The sequence below is a fragment of the Neoarius graeffei genome, chromosome 3 (genome assembly GCF_027579695.1).
Source record: "Neoarius graeffei isolate fNeoGra1 chromosome 3, fNeoGra1.pri, whole genome shotgun sequence".
Taxonomy (NCBI): Eukaryota; Metazoa; Chordata; class Actinopteri; order Siluriformes; family Ariidae; genus Neoarius; species Neoarius graeffei.
The window spans coordinates 112,512,444-112,533,412 of NC_083571.1; the positions used below are offsets into that span (position 1 = coordinate 112,512,444).

General features: G+C 42.3%; 1 protein-coding gene across 1 annotated transcript in view; it reads right to left on the reverse strand.

Moving 5' to 3' along the window:
* The window catches only part of LOC132882654 (MAM domain-containing glycosylphosphatidylinositol anchor protein 2-like), a 555,131-nt gene that overhangs the window by 342,514 nt on the left and 191,648 nt on the right, over window positions 1-20,969 (reverse strand). Inside the window, exon 4 of the mRNA XM_060915736.1 lies at window positions 2,398-2,594. Within this exon, the coding sequence (XP_060771719.1) occupies window positions 2,398-2,594 (197 nt within the window). The remainder of the gene's footprint in view (window positions 1-2,397; window positions 2,595-20,969) is intronic.

Below are 20,969 nucleotides of genomic sequence, written 5' to 3' on the forward strand. Positions count from 1 at the left end.
AGACATGTAGATTCCTCTTCTACAACAGCCGAAGGATCCACCCTTTTCTTACCACCTGCTCTACTCAGATCCTGGTCCAAGCGTTGATCCTCTCCTGTTTGGACTATTGTAACTCTCTCCTTGCTGGCCTTCCAGCTTCTGCCATCAGGCACCTCCAGCTCATCCTGAACGCTGCAGCTTACCTGGTCTACAACCTTGCTTGTCCTTCCCATGTCACCCCTCTGCTTGCTGACCTGCACTGGCTACCTATTGCAGCTCGCATCAAATTTAAGGCATTGGTGCTAGCTTACCAGGCTCTCAAGGGGTTAGGGCCAGCATACCTCCAGAGTCTGATCTGACCCTGATTCCTATGCTCCACTACTACTGGTCATCTGGCCCCTCCTCCTCACTGCTCCTGCCCAGCCTGCTTAAAACTACTGCCTATCCTGGTTCCCCGTTGGTGGAATGACCTTCCCACTGAGGTCAGAACTGCCGACTCCCTGTAAGGTTTTATTCCTTTGTAAGGATAAATAATTGTAAGTATTTATTCTTGACCAAGAAGGCAGTAATTTATTTTGTGACAAAATTGTAAGGATTTATTCTTAATATTGTTCTGTTCTGTTCTATTTTACTATTTCAGCTGGAAGGCATTGTATTCTGTGTAACTTGACCAAGTTACTGTGTGACCTTCTGTCTAAGCTAGACACATTGCTCGAGACGTAATACTGATATCTTTTGGAACATTCTATCTCTGACCTAAGGTTGTGCGTAAATGTTGATATCTGTTAGAACATCTGCTAATATGAAATGTATACAGGATATATTTTCACTCACATACATACATCTCATCTCATTATCTCTAGCCGCTTTATCCTGTTCTACAGGGTCGCAGGCAAGCTGGAGCCTATCCCAGCTGACTACGGGCGAAAGGCGGGGTACACCCTGGACAAATCGCCAGGTCATCACAGGGCTGACACATAGACACAGACAACCATTCACACTCACATTCACACCTACGGTCAATTTAGAGTCGCCAGTTAACCTAACCTGCATGTCTTTGGACTATGGGGGAAACCGGAGCACCCAGAGGAAACCCACGCGGACACGGGGAGAACATGCAAACTCCGCACAGAAAGGCCCTCGCCGGTCACGGGGCTCGAACCTGGACCTTCTTGCTGTGAGGCGACAGCGCTAACCACTACACCACCGTGCCGCTCACATACATACATATTAATGGAATTAAGATGTGTTTTGCTCAGTCCAAGGTTTACTGACCTACGTCATCATACCATCACACCATAGTCTGACATCCTACGACGCACACACATCGCACAGACACACCCACACACACCCACAGCTGCATATCCAACATGTATTTGGGATTAAAAGTTAGATTTAAAGCCATGATTTAAGTTAGTTTTATAGCTACATGTGATTTAGGATTGTTAGATTTAACCAGTCTCTTCAGTGTTGAATTTGAAATTGAAATGATTGAATGTTAGATTTAATGTTAGATTTAAAGCTGTATTAAGTGATTCATGTTAGTTTTATAGTTTTATAGTTTTATAGATTTATATTAGCCTTATTGCTGCACAAGGTGTTAAGACTTTATGATTTTAATATTTTAGAGCTTTTTAAGATCCTTTATTATTTTAGACTATTACATATACTATAACAGTGATTTTAAACTATTCCTGTGTAACCTGACCTTCGTCCAGTGGAGAAGACACTTCTTTGTTAGACTAAACATAGTCTTTGTTTAAAATTGTCATGATTGATCCAAGGTTTCACTCACATACACACGTATAAAACCCCTGTATACTCTCGTCTCAGGGGGGACTTGTGAATAAAGACGCGAACTGCTTTGTGGGGTTCCTGTCTTTCTTTCGCGACTCACCCCAGACGTCTGGGTGACACGGGGGGACTGATCTCGAGATGGTGAGGGCCAGAGAGGTAAAAAAAAAACCTAACACTCCCTGACCACCTTCAAGTGCAGACTGAAAAGTCACCTCTTCAGGCTGCACCTCTCCACTTCTTCCCTGCCCACTGTGTAACTGTGTTTCGGTCTAGACCAAGCCAGACTGTGTACTGTCTAGCCTGGGGTTGGCTGTTTTGAGTTCTCTATTTAGTTGTACTTTATATGGTTGGTTTGTTTCCTTGGCTGTTTGAGTATTGGGATTTCAACAGTATATTACACTAGGTATTTCTGTCACTTGTTCAGTTGGCACAAGAACTTTCTTGTCTAGAAGTTCAGCACTTCATGCACCTGACTTCTGCACTCGTTTTACATCGCTCTGGAGAAGAACATCTGCTAAATGCCATGTAATGTAATCTGTCCATTAAAGCTTTTAGTTTTAATTGCAATAGTCAGAAGATGTGCTTTACTGGCACATTGAAAGGTCATAAAAGTTAGCTTACCTGTGTAAAGAAGGGCTCGTAGATCTCCACACCCTTATCTGAGCCTTGAGACAGAACATCTCTGCCCCTGTGCCAGCTGTAGCGCACTGGAGGGTTGGAGTTGGCCACGCAGCGGAGAAAAACTGTCCTCTCATAGTAGAACTGCTCTTTGGCTTCGCCTATACTCTGATGAACCGTCACTACTGGATCGTCCAGGTCTGAGGACACATTGAAATTTTATACTGTGAAAAATAGCCGCAAAATATGTAATTTGCATAAACTATTATCAGTTGTATTTAAAAAGGTAATAGTTATAATTAGGATTAATAAATTTGTATAATTACACAACATAAAACTGGTAATTACAAGGGCTTCCTGCACGAATGATAATAATAAAAAAAACTATCTCAGTTTAAAGTATTTTCACAGATTTGTCAGATTAGTTTATTGAAATAAATGTGTAAAAAGCTTATTGTGTACAACAGTAACTCAGGGAAAAAAAGAGACTGTTTTAGCTTAGTAAAATGTTCATCATCTTCTTTAGTACTGTTGGCAGGTTGGGGGCCATATGGACCCTATTGATCCGCATGCCATATTTATTGGAGCATAGTTTTACGCCGGATGCCCTTCCTGCCGGAACCCTCCCATTTCTGGGCTTGGGAAACAACCATTCACACCTATGGACAATTTAGAGTAGTCAGTTAACCTGACTGCATATCTTTGAACTGTAGAGGAAACCCACACAGACACGGGGAGAACATGCAAACTCCAGACAGAAAGGCCCCCGTTGGCCACTGGACTCGAACCCAGAACCTTCTTGCTGTGAGGCGACAGTGCTAACCACTACACTACTGTGCCGTCCTGAGAATATTATCTAGCTTCATTTGTCCAAGCAACATAATTATAGCAAATCAAATAAACAAACAAATAATGGTTCAGGATATTTTGTCAGCCAACAGAAATGAATATAATTCATGTTTCATAGCCTTTCAAAAGAGTAGGAGGATTGCAGCTATCCATCAGCCAAAGGGGCAGGAAGTAAACTGCAAGGCATGATATGAGAGAGTACATATTCCTTTGTTGTCCATTGACGCAAGCGCTTGAACGGAGATGAAATGCTGTTCTTTGTTGCAGCCTCATCTGAAGAAGATGATAGATTTGCAGTATCTGATAGGAAACACTAATGTGAAAGCATCATTTAAGGTTTTTAAATCGTACTCAGAGCTTGATTAAAACAGAACACTTGGCTCTTCTCCAACTTGTTCCACATTACAATTTCAACCTGAATTGGCAACAGAGTTTTAAAACGTAGTCTGTGTAAGTCATTGAACGAGAAAAAAGGCTCCAGTTTGTCAAATTATTTTAATGACTGAGTAGCAGAGATAAACACTATAGTTAGGAAAATACTACTTTCAAGATGAAGGTACTTGAACAAAAACTTTGTTGCAGTATTTAAAAGCAGCTTCATTTAAAAGAGCAGATGGTTTCACCTAGGAAATGCATAAACAAGTTTTCATTAGCCAGAGTCTGGATTTAAAATTTAATTAAAAGAAAGTTAGATTTTCTATTACCATGCTGACTTTGGGGTGGCATGGTGGTGTGGTGGTTAGCACTCTCGCCTCACAGCAAGAAGGTTCTGGGTTTGAGCTCAGTGGCTGATGGAGGCCTTTCTGTGTGGAGTTTGAATGTTCTCCCCGTGTCTGCATGGGTTCCCTCTGGGTGCTCCGGTTTCCCCCACAGCCCAAAAGACATGTAGGTTAGGTTAATTGGTGCCTCTAAATTGACCGTGAGTGTGAATAGTTGTTTGGCTCTACTGTAGGTGTCCTGCAATAATCTGGCAACTTATCCAGGGTGTACCCCGCCTCTCACCCATAGTCAGCTGGGATAGGCTCGATCTTGCCCGTGACCCTGCACAGGATAAGCGCTTAGGGATAATGGATGGATGAATTCTGAATTTGATGCCCAGGAATCAATGGGTTAAGGCTCAGGGTTACGAAAACCTAGCACCACAAACTTTCTCTGTTGGTAATTAAGGCAAAGCCCTTAATGCTATCGGTTCAACCTAACCACAACAACCCCACACAGAGGTGGGGAAAAAGATATAAAAAGAAGCAAAGACCCACTTCTGTGCCTAAAGAGATCTACAACAAATATGCACCAGGTGGGATGGTGAAAGGTAAAATGTTGTAATAGGGCAGATCACTCGACACTTCCAGGGATTCTTCCATCCATACCAGTTCTCTGGCAGGGTCACGCGGGAAGCTGGAGCCACCCTACAGGTAAGAGGCAGGGTACACCCTGGGTAGGTCACCAGTCTATCACAGGGCTGACATAGAGACAAAAAAAACCATTCACACTCACATTCACACCTCTAGGCAATTTAAAGTAGCTAGCTGATCTTTGGAGTTTGGGATGAAATGGGAGCACCTAGAAAACACCCATGCAGGCACAAGAAGAACATGCAAACTCCATGCAGAAAGGCCCCAGTTGGCCCTCAAGTTAGAACCCTAAACCATCTTGCTGTGAGGTGATAGTCCTAACCGTGACACCCATGGGTGATAGTCCTAACTGTGACACCCATGGGTCCTAACACCACCGTGACACCCATGAGTTTTTCCAGTGCATGAAAAAAAAAAAAGTATAGAGGCTGCCAGACTGTAATTCCATTTTACTTACTCTCCCACCTCACAAGGACACTCTGCCTTTCTTAATCAGTGCAGTAATGCTTATGCCTCCAGCTACGACACTGGCTATAAGCACTACAGCAGACCTACTATAGTATATTACCTCTTTGACAATCAGTCAGTCTGCTTCTCAGCACAACTTGATGTAATATTTAGCCCGCCTTGAGGCTACATTCACACTGCAAGCTCAGATGCTCTATTCTGATTTACTGCTCAGATCTGATGTTATTGTTTAGCTTTTAAAACTGGTTTTAAACATCACGTGTATCCTACACTAGCCTGAACTTCTGAAATGACCTCCATGCACAAGAGAACAAAGTTCCATTTGGACCAAGTTGTGACAAACACCATGACAAAGTTCCTACTGGATTGAAGTTGGCTGTATTCTTTGACATTTACAGCATTTAGTATGTGTCTTTATCCAGAGCCACTTACAGAAGTGCTCTGTAGTCTGTATCAAAACATCCTCATGCTAGTATAAATAGGTCTGGGTCTAAGAATACTATCAAGTTAAAAACCTGTTGGAGAAGAATTAGTACAATGAGATGTAGGTACTTGTCATTGTCAGCGGCGGCCGTCCATCACTAGCAATGATGACTGCTTCATTAGGATGTGCAGAAACACAGATGGGCCGTGAGGTCCGCACCAGAGTGACAGAGTCGCCCGCAGCAGCGGCATGAACGGCTCGGCTGAGCCACCATGGAACATCTGGCTTCGTGAGCTCTTGCATCCTATTCTCCTCTCCTATCAAAGCACCTTGCACAGTAAGGTAAGACAAATGATGTCATGCCCCCATCATGTTGTCTCTCTGGACCTCCAGACCTGATGACAAGTGGTGCACAAAAGTGCCACAGACCTGACGGGTATGGAAGTTGCCCCGCAGTGACAACTGACTAGCCGAGTGATGCCATCCATTGGCCATTTGAGTGGCTCTTCCGCATCCCATCTGGTGGTGTGCCATTGACCGTGGTGGGTTCATCTGCCACATTGCACCAAAAAGCACCCTGCTGCCAGCATCTTATTGGTGATGTACTATTTCACCCATAGATGGAACCCAGGCAGGCGCTACCACTCCGGGTCAGAGCGGACCTGGGAGCAATGGTGATTAAGGGGTAACTCCACTTTCCCCCAATACTCAAGTCCTCCTGGACCTGAGACTCAGCACCGGTTGCAGTCATATCCAGGGCTAAAAAGTCATACCCAGGACTTGTAAGTACTTGTAAGTGCTTAGTGAAGGTGTAGATTGTGATTATATCTGATTCAATTGTTATTTCCAAATCTTATATTTATACAGTATGTTGCACGTGATTTAAGTATTTTTTTGTACGTGATTTAAGTCAGAATTGAAAACATCAGATTTTGGTATGAATTCTTCTGTACAATGTCATGACAAACGAATCATATAAGGAATATGACTATAAGACAAAGTCTAAGTGAATATAAAATGTAGACATCTTCATTTATATCTGAGCAATGTATGTTATCGACATGACTGGTCCAAAAGTAATAATTGTTTTGTTAATAATTACCTCCGCCAACTTTGTTGGAGGAGTTTATGTTTTCGCCTAAGTTTGTTTTTCTGTTCCCAATGTAACTCAAAAAGCAGTGAACAGATTTTGATGAAATTTGGAGGAAAGGTGATCCATGGGCCAAGAACCAATCAACTAGATTTGGATGCAAATCCGGATATGGATGTGAATCCAGGATTCAGATACAGTATGTCTGCGGATCCGAGATTATTTTTTTTATCTGCTTCCAATGTAACTCAAAAAAGTATTGAACGGATTTTGATGAAATTTGGTGTACAGCTTTAGTATGATCGTAGATTCAAGTGATTTGATTTTGATGTTGATCTGGATCAGGATCCACATCCCAGATTAGTAAACATTTGGATATTCTAATATGTGGCTTGGCGGAGGTATGCATGCTACCGAGTGCCTTTCTAGTTGAATAGAGTTATCTTAAGTCTGATGTTATTTTGCTTGTACTTGTTAATTTCTTAACCAGTAATGCTCATTTTATGGTCATATGCAGAGAATATGTAGCATTCTGAGCTGGAATCAGAAATGATTAGTGCTGACCTTTTTTTCCCCAGTCATGGAGTCCATAACCATCTTAACAAACATTCTCCAATCATGCCATTACAATTTAGAGAGGAAATAAAGAAAGCATGGAAAATGTTAATCAGTAAATGCACCCTTTAATTTAGCATCCCATTTCAATCCTCCTCAGGGTGAATGAAGATCCCAGCCTAATCAAAGAGTGCAGGGTGCCCATCAGAATGCTGATTCCTGACTTTCATTAAGACACGTTCTGCCCAACAGCCCCTTAATCAAAATCTAGAGATGGTCAATACTTCATCCAGGATCCATTACAGCCACGCAGGTGGGAGCAATTGCCTTTAAGGCCAAGGCAACACACTGGACCAAGCAATTGAGTGGGTCTGTTTTGGCAGAGACGATTGCTTTAACTAAATACACTGATTCATTACAAAGGAATGAGGAGCTGCAAGGCTTATTGGCACACTTTGTACTATTCCTATCTGACTTACCGTGTTTGATTATATAGCCACGGTAAGAACAAGCTCTGCCAGAATGGATATGGATTTACACATCCTTACATGTTGAACATGCCTAGCAGTTGGGAAAGTGGAGTATATGTACGATTTAGCATGTAGGTCACTGCATTTGCAGGTTTGTAGGAATTTGTCTGCCCTTTAAATATAACCTTTAAATGTTACTGTGTGAGCAGCTGTGAGGCAGCTGCAGTTTGTCAGATGGTTATTTATAGGTCAGCACATGTTTAAAAAAAAAGAAATTAAAAAAAAAAAGTAAACCAGCCGTGGTACCTATGAATCATGAATATGTAAAAGCACAGCTTGTATTACAAAACATGACGCATTTCAAACCAAACCCAGTCTCCAAAATCCATCAGTTCTGCTGATGCATTTGCCCAGTGTAGTGTTGCACAATTATCTATAATGCAAAGCAGTGGGTACACTTGATAACTTTCTGCCCTTAAATTCTGAGGCTGTAAGCAAAAAGCAAGCTTCGTTTTGTCAATGCCCACACGACAGTTAAACACCAAATATATAGCATACAAAGTACATAAATGTTGACCATAGATGTGACCTATTTCTATTATCAAACATATACAACCAGTCAATTCAATTGGTGGCCCTCGGGCCGGGTCCAGCCGGTAATGCAATTTGTACCGGCCCTTTAAAAGTAGACTGCCTTTCAGATTTTTCAAGTGAAGGTCATAAAAAGAATTTTCCCCGACACACAGTTATTTTTGTTTAGTGGACCAAGAGCTACTGAATTCCAATCACAGACTTCCAATTTTATTATTTTTTAAATAGAACAGTTACAACCCCGATTCCAAAAAAGTTGGGACAAAGTACAAATTGTAAATAAAAACAGAATACAATGATGTGGAAGTTTCAAAATTCCATATTTTATTCAGAATAGAACATAGATGACATATCAAATGTTTAAACTGAGAAAATGTATCATTTAAAGAGAAAAATTAGGTGATTTTAAATTTCATGACAACAACACATCTCAAAAAAGTTGGGACAAGGCCATGTTTACCACTGTGAGACATCCCCTTTTCTCTTTACAACAGTCTGTAAACGTCTGGGGACTGAGGAGACAAGTTGCTCAAGTTTAGGGATAGGAATGTTAACCCATTCTTGTCTAATGTAGGATTCTAGTTGCTCAACTGTCTTAGGTCTTTTTTGTCGTATCTTCCGTTTTATGATGCGCCAAATGTTTTCTATGGGTGAAAGATCTGGACTGCAGGCTGGCCAGTTCAGTACCCGGACCCTTCTTCTACGCAGCCATGATGCTGTAATTGATGCAGTATTTGGTTTGGCATTGTCATGTTGGAAAATGCAAGGTCTTCCCTGAAAGAGACGTCGTCTGGATGGGAGCATATGTTGCTCTAGAACCTGGATATACCTTTCAGCACTGATGGTGTCTTTCCAGATGTGTAAGCTGCCCATGCCACACGCACTAATGCAACCCCATACCATCAGAGATGCAGGCTTCTGAACTGAGCGCCGATGATAACTTGGGTCGTCCTTCTCCTCTTTAGTCCGAATGACACGGCATCCCTGATTTCCATAAAGAACTTCAAATTTTGATTCGTCTGACCACAGAACAGTTTTCCACTTTGCCACAGTCCATTTTAAATGAGCCTTGGCCCAGAGAAGACGTCTGCGCTTCTGGATCATGTTTAGATACGGCTTCTTCTTCGAACTATAGAGTTTTAGCTGGCAACGGCGGATGGCACGGTGAATTGTGTTCACAGATAATGTTCTCTGGAAATATTCCTGAGCCCATTTTGTGATTTCCAATACAGAAGCATGCCTGTATGTGATGCAGTGCCGTCTAAGGGCCCGAAGATCACGGGCACCCAGTATGGTTTTCCGGCCTTGACCCTTACGCACAGAGATTCTTCCAGATTCTCTGAATCTTTTGATGATATTATGCACTGTAGATGATGATATGTTCAAACTCTTTGCAATTTTACACTGTCGAACTCCTTTCTGATATTGCTCCACTATTTGTCGGCGCAGAATTAGGGGGATTGGTGATCCTCTTCCCATCTTTACTTCTGAGAGCCGCTGCCACTCCAAGATGCTCTTTTTATACCCAGTCATGTTAATGACCTATTGCCAATTGACCTAATGAGTTGCAATTTGGTCCTCCAGCTGTTCCTTTTTTGTACCTTTAACTTTTCCAGCCTCTTATTGCCCCGTCCCAACTTTTTTTGAGATGTGTTGCTATTATGAAATTTCAAATGAGCCAATATTTGGCATGAAATTTCAAAATGTCTCACTTTCGACATTTGATATGTTGTCTATGTTCTATTGTGAATACAATATCAGTTTTTGATATTTGTAAATTATTGCATTCCGTTTTTATTTACAATTTGTACTTTGTCCCAACTTTTTTTGGAATCGGGGTTGTAATAGATTTTGAGCCACGTGACCTTAAATTCTTGGCTATTTTTTCCTGCTTCACCATGACTCAATTCAAGATACTACATCATGCATCACGTGGTGGGCTTTCCCCGTTCGTGCAAAGCATTGTGGGATACAAATTTGAAACAGGAGAGAAAAATGGAGGACGTGAGTGAGTGAATGAAATGTGAAAGACCGACTACAGGAACGGAAAGAAAGCGAGAAGAAAAGATGTTATGTTATATACGAAGGAAAGGAAACGCAGGACCAAACTAATACATATTAGCACTCAGCGAGCACCTCGGTGTGATCAGCTGTTCGTTTAGCGACAGAACGATGGAACTGTCAGTGCACGCTCAAAGGTAAACCTGTAGATGGCAGTAATACAACACTGGATGCCAGCTGCTGTAAAACCCAAAAGAAGAAGAAGGTAAACCTGTGCATGCGCACACGGACTTCCTCTGTCTGCTTGACTGTGCGAAGCGAGCGATTTCATGCACATTATTTGCTTTAATCCCCTCAAATTAAATAACTTCCCAGCTACAGAATCGCCTGGGGTTTTTTAGTTCTCATCTCATCTCATTATCTCTAGCCGCTTTATCCTTCTACAGGGTCGCAGGCAAGCTGGAGCCTATCCCAGCTGACTACGGGTGAAAGGCGGGGTACACCCTGGACAAGTCGCCAGGTCATCACAGGGCTGACACATAGACACAGACAACCATTCACACTCACATTCACACCTACGGTCAATTTAGAGTCACCAGTTAACCTAACCTGCATGTCTTTGGACTGTGGGGGAAACCGGAGCACCCGGAGGAAACCCACGCGGACACGGGGAGAACATGCAAACTCCGCACAGAAAGGCCCTCGCCGGCCACGGCGCTCGAACCCAGACCTTCTTGCTGTGAGGTGACAGCGCTAACCACTACACCACCGTGCCGCCCGGGTTTTTTAGTTATTACAGAAATAAACATATATCACAATGACCAAATTTCAGAGGTAACTAAATTTCACCGATTTTATGAAATCGAAAGGCCGTCTAGCTTTCATTTAAATTGTACTTTTTTTTCCATGTCAGTGCTGAATTCGGTGCTGAACTCCAGTTCCTCGAATGCCTACATACATTCGCAGCACTCACCAGCATTCTTACATTTGTAGTCACATGATTACTGACTGCACACATCTGGACTCAATCATCCCAACAAAAATCACCACACCATGAAGGACTGCATGTTCATTGTTCATGCTATTCTGGTTTTTGACTTTGTTCCTGGCTCATGTTGTTTTGTGAATCACCTGGACCCCTGCCTGTTTCTGCCAGTGCTCTTGCTTCATATTTTGGATTGTTTAGTGAACTTTAATAAACCTCACCTGCACCTGCAACCGTCTCTGCTGCCCGACAAATATTTATTTCTCTATTCTATAACTACAAATGCAATTCCCTCTTCTGCAAATGCAATTGTACTTCCCTCTTCTATAATAGGAATGGTAACTTCCTCTTATATAATGTCTTGCAAAAGTATTCATCCCCCTTGGTGTTTGTCCTGTTTTGTCGCATTACAAGCTGGAATTAAATTGATTTTTGAGGGATTAGCACCATTTGATTTACACAACATCACTACCACTTTAAAGGTGCAAATTGTTTTTTTTATTATTATTATTTTCTTTTATTTTTTTTTATTGTGACACAAAAAATAATTAAAGTGCCATTCCACCATTGGATGTATTCTTTGGCATAAAATACAAGATATTTTGACAACATATATAAATGGTATCACTAGATAGGGAAATCTTTTAGCTTCAAAATGATATATCAAACATAATTTTTGATAACGACAAGTATATTAATTTTGCGACCAAAGTCACCTACCCTTTTAATTTCCGCGCGTGATGTCATCGGCAGGTTCCCCTTCTTGTGTACCACGTGACGTGTGACGTGGCACATATTATCAGCAATGGCGGATAGAACGCGATAAAAATAATACCAATAAATCTAGCTAACTGAAAGATTAACTCAAAATTTTTCGCAATTTTTTTGGCCCCCATATACGAGGAGAAATGACTCTCTCACTTTGGGGGTTTCCTGGTCTAAAAATAGACCGACACGTGGTACACAAGAAGGGGGACCTGCCGATGACATCACGTTTCACTACCGCGCGGAAATTAAAAGGGTAGGTGACTTTGGTCGCAAAATTAATATACTTGTCGTTGTCAAAAAATGATGTTTGATATATCATTTTGAAGCTAAAAGATTTCTCTGTCTAGTCATGTTGTCATAAAATATATTGTATTTTATGCCAAAGAATACATCCAATGGTGGAATGGCACTTTAAGAAGAAAAAACAGAAATCTGGAGTGTGCATAGGTATTCACCACTTTTCATATGAAACCCCTAAATAAGAGCTGGTCCAACCAATTCACTTCATAAGCCACATAATTAGTTGATTAAGATCCACCTGTGTGCAATCAAAGTGTCACATGATTTGTCATATGATGTCTGTATAAATCAACCTGTTCTGGAAGGACCCTGACTCTGCAACACTACTAAGCAAGCAACATGAAAACCAAGGAGCCTCCAAACAGGTCAGAGACAAAGTTGTGGAGAAGTATAGATCAGGGTTGGGTTATAAAAAATATCCCAAACTTTGATTATCCCACAGAGCACCATTAAATCCATTATAGCAAAATGGAAAGAATATGGCACCACTACAAACCTGACAAGAGAAGGCCCCGCCCACCAAAACTCACAGACCGGGCAAGGATGGTATTAATCAGAGATGCAACAAAGACACCAAAGAGAACACTGAAGGAGCTGCAAAGATCCACAGCGGAGATGGGAGTATCTGTCCATAGGACCACTTTAAGCCGTACACTCCACAGAGCGGGGCTTTATAGAAGAGTGGCCAGAAAAAAGCCATTGCTTAAAGAAAAAAATAAGAAAACATGTTTGGAGTTTGCCGAACAGCATGTGGCAGACTCCACAAACACGTGGAAGAAGATTCTCTGGTCAAATGAGACTAAAATTGATCTTTTTAGCCATCATGGGAAATGCCATGTGTGGCACAAACCCAACACCCTGAGAACACCATTCCTACAGTGAAGCATGGTGGTGGCAGCATCATGCTGTGGGGATATTTTTCATCTGCAGGGACAGGAAAGCTGGTCAGGACTGAAGGAAAGATGGATGGCACTAAATACAGGGCAATTCTGGAGAAAAACCTGTTTGAGTTGTCCAGAGGTTTGAGACTGGGATGAAGGTTCACTCTACAGCAGGACAATGACCCTAAACATACTGCTAAAGCTACACTGGAGTGGTTTAAAGGGAAACATTTAAATATCTTGGAATGGCCTCGTCAAAGCCCAGACCTCAATCCAATTGAGAATCTGTGGCATAACTTGAATATTGCTGTCCACCAATGCAACCCATCTAACTTGAAGGAGTTGGAGCGGTTTTGCCTTGAGGAATGGGCAACAATCCCAGTGGCTAGTTGTGCTAAGCTTATAGAGACATACCCCAAGAGACCTGCAGCTGGAATTGCAGCAAAAGGTGGCTCTATAAAATATTGACTTGGGGGGGTGAATACCTATGCACACTCCCGATTTATGGGGTTTTTTTTCATCTTAGTAATTGTTTGTGTCACAAAAAAACCAAACAATTTGCACCTTTAAAGTGGGAGGCACGTTGTGTAAATCAAATGGTGCTAAACCCCCCCCCCAAAAATCCATTTAAATATCAGCTTGTCATGTGACAAAACTGTATCATGGTTTTATTCATTCATGCATGCATTCATCCTTACTTTATCCTGGTCAAGATTGAGATGGATCTGAAGACTACCTACTGCCACCTACTGTCATTTTTTGGGGAGATGGGAGGAAAACAAACAAACAACAACAACAAAAAAACAAAAACAGAAGGAACCCATGAGGACACGGAGCGTAACACTGGTTCAGGAGCGAACCAGGGACTCTGGAGCTGTGAGACAACAACGTTATTGATAATTTTATATCAATATATTATTACTGGATTTTAATAATGCAGTGTTGTTTGAGTATTTATTTATTTTCCATTATTAATAACAGATTAATTATTATTACTAAATGAAGTTTCCAAAGGTTGCTTATGAATTGCTTGGTACAGTACATTTAATTAAAAAAAAAAAAGCACATTTAATTTCTGCCTACTGGCTTCTCCCCGTTGCACAACAGCCAACCTGTGAGGGTGGAGGCTAACATATGATCCCGCTGAGATACTTGAAGTCAAGCCCAGCATTACTCCAACATCACAGGGCAGTCAAATACGCTTGGAAGCGAGCACTTAATACTTTTTTTTTTTTTTTTTAATATGCATGACTGCACAGTTGGATAGTGTCACCCTGATCAACAGGGCACAGAGAAATAGCTCTCCCTCCCACCCACAGAGTACAACAATTATACTTCCTTTGCTTGCAGGTCATGGACGGGATGGCTATTAATAAGTGCATTCAGTAAATAAAAGAAAAAATACTGGTGAGATTTTCTCCTTCACAACAGTGGAGAAAAAAAAAAAAAAAAAAAAATATATATATATATATATATATATATATATATGTGTGCGTGTGGGTGGCACGGTGGTGTAGTAGTTAGCGCTGTCGCCTCACAGCAAGAAGGTCCTGGGTTCGAGCCCCGGGGCCGGCGAGGGCCTTTCTGTGTGGAGTTTGCATGTTCTCCCCGTGTCCGCGTGGGTTTCCTCCGGGTGCTCCGGTTTCCCCCACAGTCCAAAGACATGCAGGTTAGGTTAACTGGTGACTCTAAATTGAGCGTAGGTGTGAATGTGAGTGTGAATGGTTGTCTGTGTCTATGTGTCAGCCCTGTGATGACCTGGCGACTTGTCCAGGGTGTACCCCGCCTTTCGCCCGTAGTCAGCTGGGATAGGCTCCAGCTTGCCTGCGACCCTGTAGGACAGGATAAAGCGGCTAGAGATAATGAGATTATATATATATATATATATATATATATTAGTGCTGTCAAGCGATTAAAATATTTAATCGTGATTAATGTCGCGACTGTCATAGTTAACTCGCGATTAATCGCAATTTAATCGCACATTTTTGTCACATGAAAAAACATTGTAATTCTCTTATCAGCATAAAAAAGTGAATGGGCTTGCTTACCGTTCGAACTACGGGGGTACTCGGGGGATCCGAGATCCCCTGAAACAGACGAGATCCCTTGAAAACATGATTTGGGAAATGTTGGGGGGTCTCTAAAATATTGGCAAAATGATGTTTATTGACATAGCAAAGGTGTGTAACGGGAAGCATTTGCATATCCGAAGTGAGCACGCGATGGAGAGCCGCGCTCTGAGACAAGCGCAAGTACCCCCCCCCCCCAAGGGAAAAAAGGGACCCCCCCGAAAATATCGGCATAGTTCGAACACTGGTTGTACCAATGTTTTTTTTGTTTATTTTTTATTGCAGAGCATAACACGTCTTGTCACAGCCACTGCAAAGTCGGGCTGGAGCCGCCGATGGGAAAACGAAACTTAAGCCGAGCACCGTGGCTCTTCGGGGGAGGGCAGAGGACTCCGGCTGTGCGGGGCGTGGCATTACAGTCTAGCTGCTATTGTTTTTCTAAGCAAAGTCTCTGTTCCAAGTTCCTGGCAGTTTCAAAAGCTTATGAAAAACCTACATCATGTCACAGAGCGTTAATCTCGCGATAAAAAAATTATCGCCGTTAAAATTGAGTCAAGTTAACGCGTTAATAATGCGACATTTTTGACAGCACTAATAATATATATAAAACTACACTGTAAGATAGAGGACATTTATTTATTTTTTCACACACACACACACCATATAATCCAGAGCACCACACAAAGCAGGCTGGGGTGTTAATCAAATGCACTACTCTCTCGCAGTGTAATCTACAACAGTCATTATAACGATAACCCCCATCAAGCTGTCATTGCTAAGTGTCACAGGACTGGAATTAAATTCACCCTGACTGGGTGGCACTACCGTAAGTCCCAGCTTGATTACACGAGACACCGGTGACCTGCATGGCATCTGCATTACAACTTTCCGTGTCAAAATAGCCCCATTAGGCCAAAGATAAGCAATTTGACTCCAAATCAGAAATGCAGGAATGGACAAATTTTCAACTTCCAGATGTACAGTTAATGAGGCAGCAGATAAAGCCGTTTGCTCTGATCAGCAGACGAGGCTAATTCTCCAGGAGCTATTTACATTGAGATATGGTGCTTAAGGGGCAGCACGGTGGTGTAGTGGTTAGCACTGCCGCCTTACAGCAACAAGGTTCCGGGTTCGAGCCCGGTGGCCGACGGGGGCCTTTTCTGCGTTGAGTTCTGTGCATGTTCTCCGCGTGGATTTCCTCCAGGTGCTCTGGTTTCCTTCCCCAAACACATGCAGGTTAGGCTAATTGGTGGCTCTAAATTGACCATAGGTGTGAATGTGTCTCTATGCGTCGGTCCTGCGATGATCTGGCGACTTGTCCAGGGTGTACCCCTCCTCTCGCCCATAGTCAGCTGGGATAGGCTGTAGCTCACCCGTGACCCTGCACAGGATAAACGGCTATGGGTAATGGATGGATGGATGGTGCTAAAGGTGTAAAAGGGAAGGGCTTTTACCATGCACAGAGCTCTGATGGGCAAAAAAACCTGTGTCATCACCCCCTCAGCTCTGAAATGTAAAAACAGCCCTCAGCATCGTCTGTGTTCCAAGCTGCAAACATGCCTTTCTCTCAGAGCTAGATGGATGATTTCACATATTAAGACTGGCTGCTGAAATTGTGATTCTGGCAAAGGCAAGATTAAGTGTCTGTTCGCAGCAAGGTTTCGTCGAGCAAGAGCGACTTTTCTAACGTTCAGATACTGCACACCTATCAGTTTGCAAATTAAAGCTGCCACTGCAAAGAGACTTATCATCACGGAAATGGAAACTTTTATAAGGGAACTCGGCAGGCAGAAATCCGATAATTCCATTTGTAATTATGAATCCAGCAAAGCACAAGAACAGCGACAGTATAGCAATATCAATGGTCACCTCGGCACATAATGGAACATCTTGATGTCAGCAATAATACTTCAACCAACACTCTCGTCAAAAGACTTACAAAAAAAAAAGGAACAGAACGTCTGCCTTTAAAGGGGAACTGAAGTCATTTTTAAACTTGCTTCATTTCTTAATTAACGTGTTATTCAATTACGTTTTCGGTTTTAGGAACCTTATATCGTGACTCGTATTGGCAACTAATTGCAATTAAATATTATACTTATCGGCCTATTCGGTTTGTAGCCGTGTTGAATTTAGTTCGTTTGGTCCACGGAAGGCGTCGCTTATCCGCGCGATCTTCACGAGACTTGTGCGAGACTTCGAAACGTGAAGTGTCAGCCAGGTGTCAGTGCCGCCATTTTGAAAACTGTTTTCCAAACGAAATATTGCACAAAAACGAGTTTAAATGACGATTACTGCCTACTTTTTTCAAACTTTCCTGATTGATATCAAAACAAACAAAACTTCCGGCTTGATTACGTCAGCATTCGAAAGAGGGCGCGCGCGTCTTTTGACAACGTTGGCAGATGTCGGTCGCTTTGATTTCCGCTGTACGTTTTACTTCCGTCCTACGATGTCTCGCACAGGCCAAAACGAATCTCGTTTATGGCCATCGCTTTGACATATGGACTGATATATTACAGAGCATATTTCAAACACTCATAACTTGCTATAGCAGCGACAAAATAGCGATCAAAAATGCATTCCGATATTTAATAAAATGACAAATAGAATATTGATAATAAAAAAATTTGGCTTCAGTTCGCCTTTAATTGTATTGTAATGTTATTGCATGCAGGTGTTTTGTTCCATTATTTATTCACAGAGATTTTGAAGTGTGTCTTGCTCTTTGATCTTCTGCATTACTCTTCTGCTTGAGTTTAGATCTCACAGGACTACGATTAATTAGGAGGTATAATGATGATTCCGGGCGGCACGGTGGTGTAGTGGTTAGCGCTGTCGCCTCACAGCAAGAAGGTCCGGGTTCGAGCCCCGTGGCCGGCGAGGGCCTTTCTGTGCGGAGTTTGCATGTTCTCCCCGTGTCCGCATGGGTTTCCTCCGGGTGCTCCGGTTTCCCCCACAGTCCAAAGACATGCAGGTTAGGTTAACTGGTGACTCTAAATTGACCGTAGGTGTGAATGTGAGTGTGAATGGTTGTCTGTGTCTATGTGTCAGCCTTGTGATGACCTGGCGACTTGTCCAGGGTGTACCCCGCCTCTCGTCCGTAGTCAGCTGGGATAGGCTCCAGCTTGCCTGCGACCCTGTAGAACAGGATAAAGCGGCTAGAGATAATGAGATGAGAATGATGATTCCATCCACATTCACTGGATGAGAGTGTGGCAGCGGGGTCGGGGCAAAGAGTCAGTTTGTGAATGGAGGGCGGGGACGGGGACGGTGAGTGGCATAGTCAGTACACCTGTTGGTGATTAATATGTGTGTGTGTGTGTGTGTTGCAGTGATGGTGGAGGATAGAAAAGGAGGGAGAGATCAGAGAGAAGGGAGCTCCTCAGACCAGAACACGACTGTGTGTGTGTCTGTGGCTTAAAGAAACGAGCGAGTGTGAAGCTGAAAGGCAAACCTAAAGGAAAATAAATGTGTGTGTCAATACCATCTCCCGCCTGCCGTGCTTCTGTACTCCACCCACATCAGGGACTTATTACAATGAGAAAATGTGCACTCTGATTGGCTACTCTACTACTAGGATATCAGCTCATATAGCGTGAGTAGAGAAAAAAAATGGTGGAGTGTGTTGCTGAACCAACTGAGGACAAAATAAAAACTCTACTTGAAAACAAAAGACCAAAAAACAGCAAAAAAAAAAAGCAACAAAATACGGAATAAAAGTATTTGATGGTACGAACATATCTTTTGAAAATTATTTTTAAATAATTATTCTTATCACATTTTTCACAAATTGCGACTGTCATTTCTCCGGTTTGTTTATGTTCTAAGCAGAAATTTACGTGCTCTACGCTACTAGGGGTCAACCGATAATCGGCCTGGCCGATATATCGGGCCGATATTCTGCGTTTTTAGGGTTATCGGTATCGGCCATAATTTCCACCGATATGCCGATAACATGCCTTTTTGCAGCCATTTCATTCCTAATGCGACTGTCACTGCACGTCCTTTCCTGCACTCGCCTCTCTGAGTTCAAGAACACGGTCCCGCCCACCACAACATCTGATTTGTTTGGCACAAGAGATATAGCCAATCGACACGTGTAGCTAAACGCTGTGAATTGTTTCAAGGCGGCCGTACGGGCACTCGGGCAGAAGCGGCACAAGGGATACAGCCAATCAACACGCGTAGCTAAACGCTGTGAACTGTTTCAAGGCGGCCGTATGGGCACTTGGGCAGAAGCAGATCCCACTTCAAGGTAAGGACACGCTGCTTTTGCCGCAATAAGTCACAAACACACAAGTTGCAAAAGCACAACATCATTATATGTTTACATTCTTCATCTACTACTCGTTAAAATTGTCCATTTGCATCTGTGTAGCCAGGCAAACTGAGCTTACGGAAGGAAGCACTTGAATTAGCCTACAACCAACTAGTCTTGCTGAAACTACATGTAATGTTGTCCATAGTAAGCAGTCCCCAGCATAACGTAGGCTGCAGTCATTTTTAAATCCCCGTCTGGAAACGTTGTGAATGTGTCAGTAGTTCTACTCGAACAGTAGAATGACAGCCATACAGAGAGGTGGTCAAGGGAAGACGAAATAAAACGTAGTGTTTGTGTTCTGTAGGCTAGCGCAAGCCTACTGGCTATTTGTTATGGTGATGAGTAAACTTCATGACGTGACTCGTGCTCAAAAAGCGCATTGCACTTGTATATGTTAGGTAACTTTATAAAGCGCTATTTGAACATTTAAACAAGCCAGGTGTGATATGGTGCTAGTAGGCTGTGTAATACTGTAGGGAGTTTGTCAGGACGCTTGTTGTGGGCTCAGTAATTAATTGTGTCGTGGATGCGCACTTGCTTGGATAAACGCTAATGAACGAAATACATCAATTAAACTCTTGACTTAAATGTTCTTATGCTACTTCACATTGCGCTGTAATGTACTCCACTAGTATTTATAATTCTTGCGCAAGTGATTCTCCTCGCTAGCGCTTCTGATTCGGAAAGCGATATACTCTTAAAGGAGCAGAGCCGTGGCCGCCGACTTCCGTTCTCTGAACAGACTCTTAAAGGAGCAGCTGCTCCTTTTAACCAGAGCTTTTAACACTCCGTTCTCACTTTCTCTATCCTGGCCCTGCACAAAATTTCATGTTCAATTTTACAATTAAACATACATTTCATGGATATGAAGGTCTGTGTCAGTGTGTGCTATGTTTAATTTCATGTGAATTATAATGTTTACATTTATCGGTTGCACATATCGGTTATCGGCATCCCAATTCCATAATAATCGGTATCGGTATCGATATCGGCCCTAAAAAAAACATATCAGTTGATCCCTATACACTACCGTTCAAAAGTTTGGGGTCACTTTGAAATGTCCTTATTTTTGAAAGAAAAGCACTGTTCTTTTCAGTGAAGATCACTTTAAACTAATCAGAAATCCACTCTATACATTGCTAATGTGGTAAATGACTATTCTAGCTGCAAATGTCTGGTTTTTGGTGCAATATCTCCATAGGTGTATAGAGGCCCATTTCCAGCAACTCTCACTCCAGTGTTCTAATGGTACAATGTGTTTGCTCATTGCCTCAGAAGGCTAATGGATGATTAGAAAACCCTTGTACAATCATGTTAGCACAGCTGAAAACAGTTGAGCTCTTTAGAGAAGCTATAAAACTGACCTTCCTTTGAGCAGATTGAGTTTCTGGAGCATCACATTTGTGGGGTCGATTAAATGCTCAAAATGGCCAGAAAAATGTCTC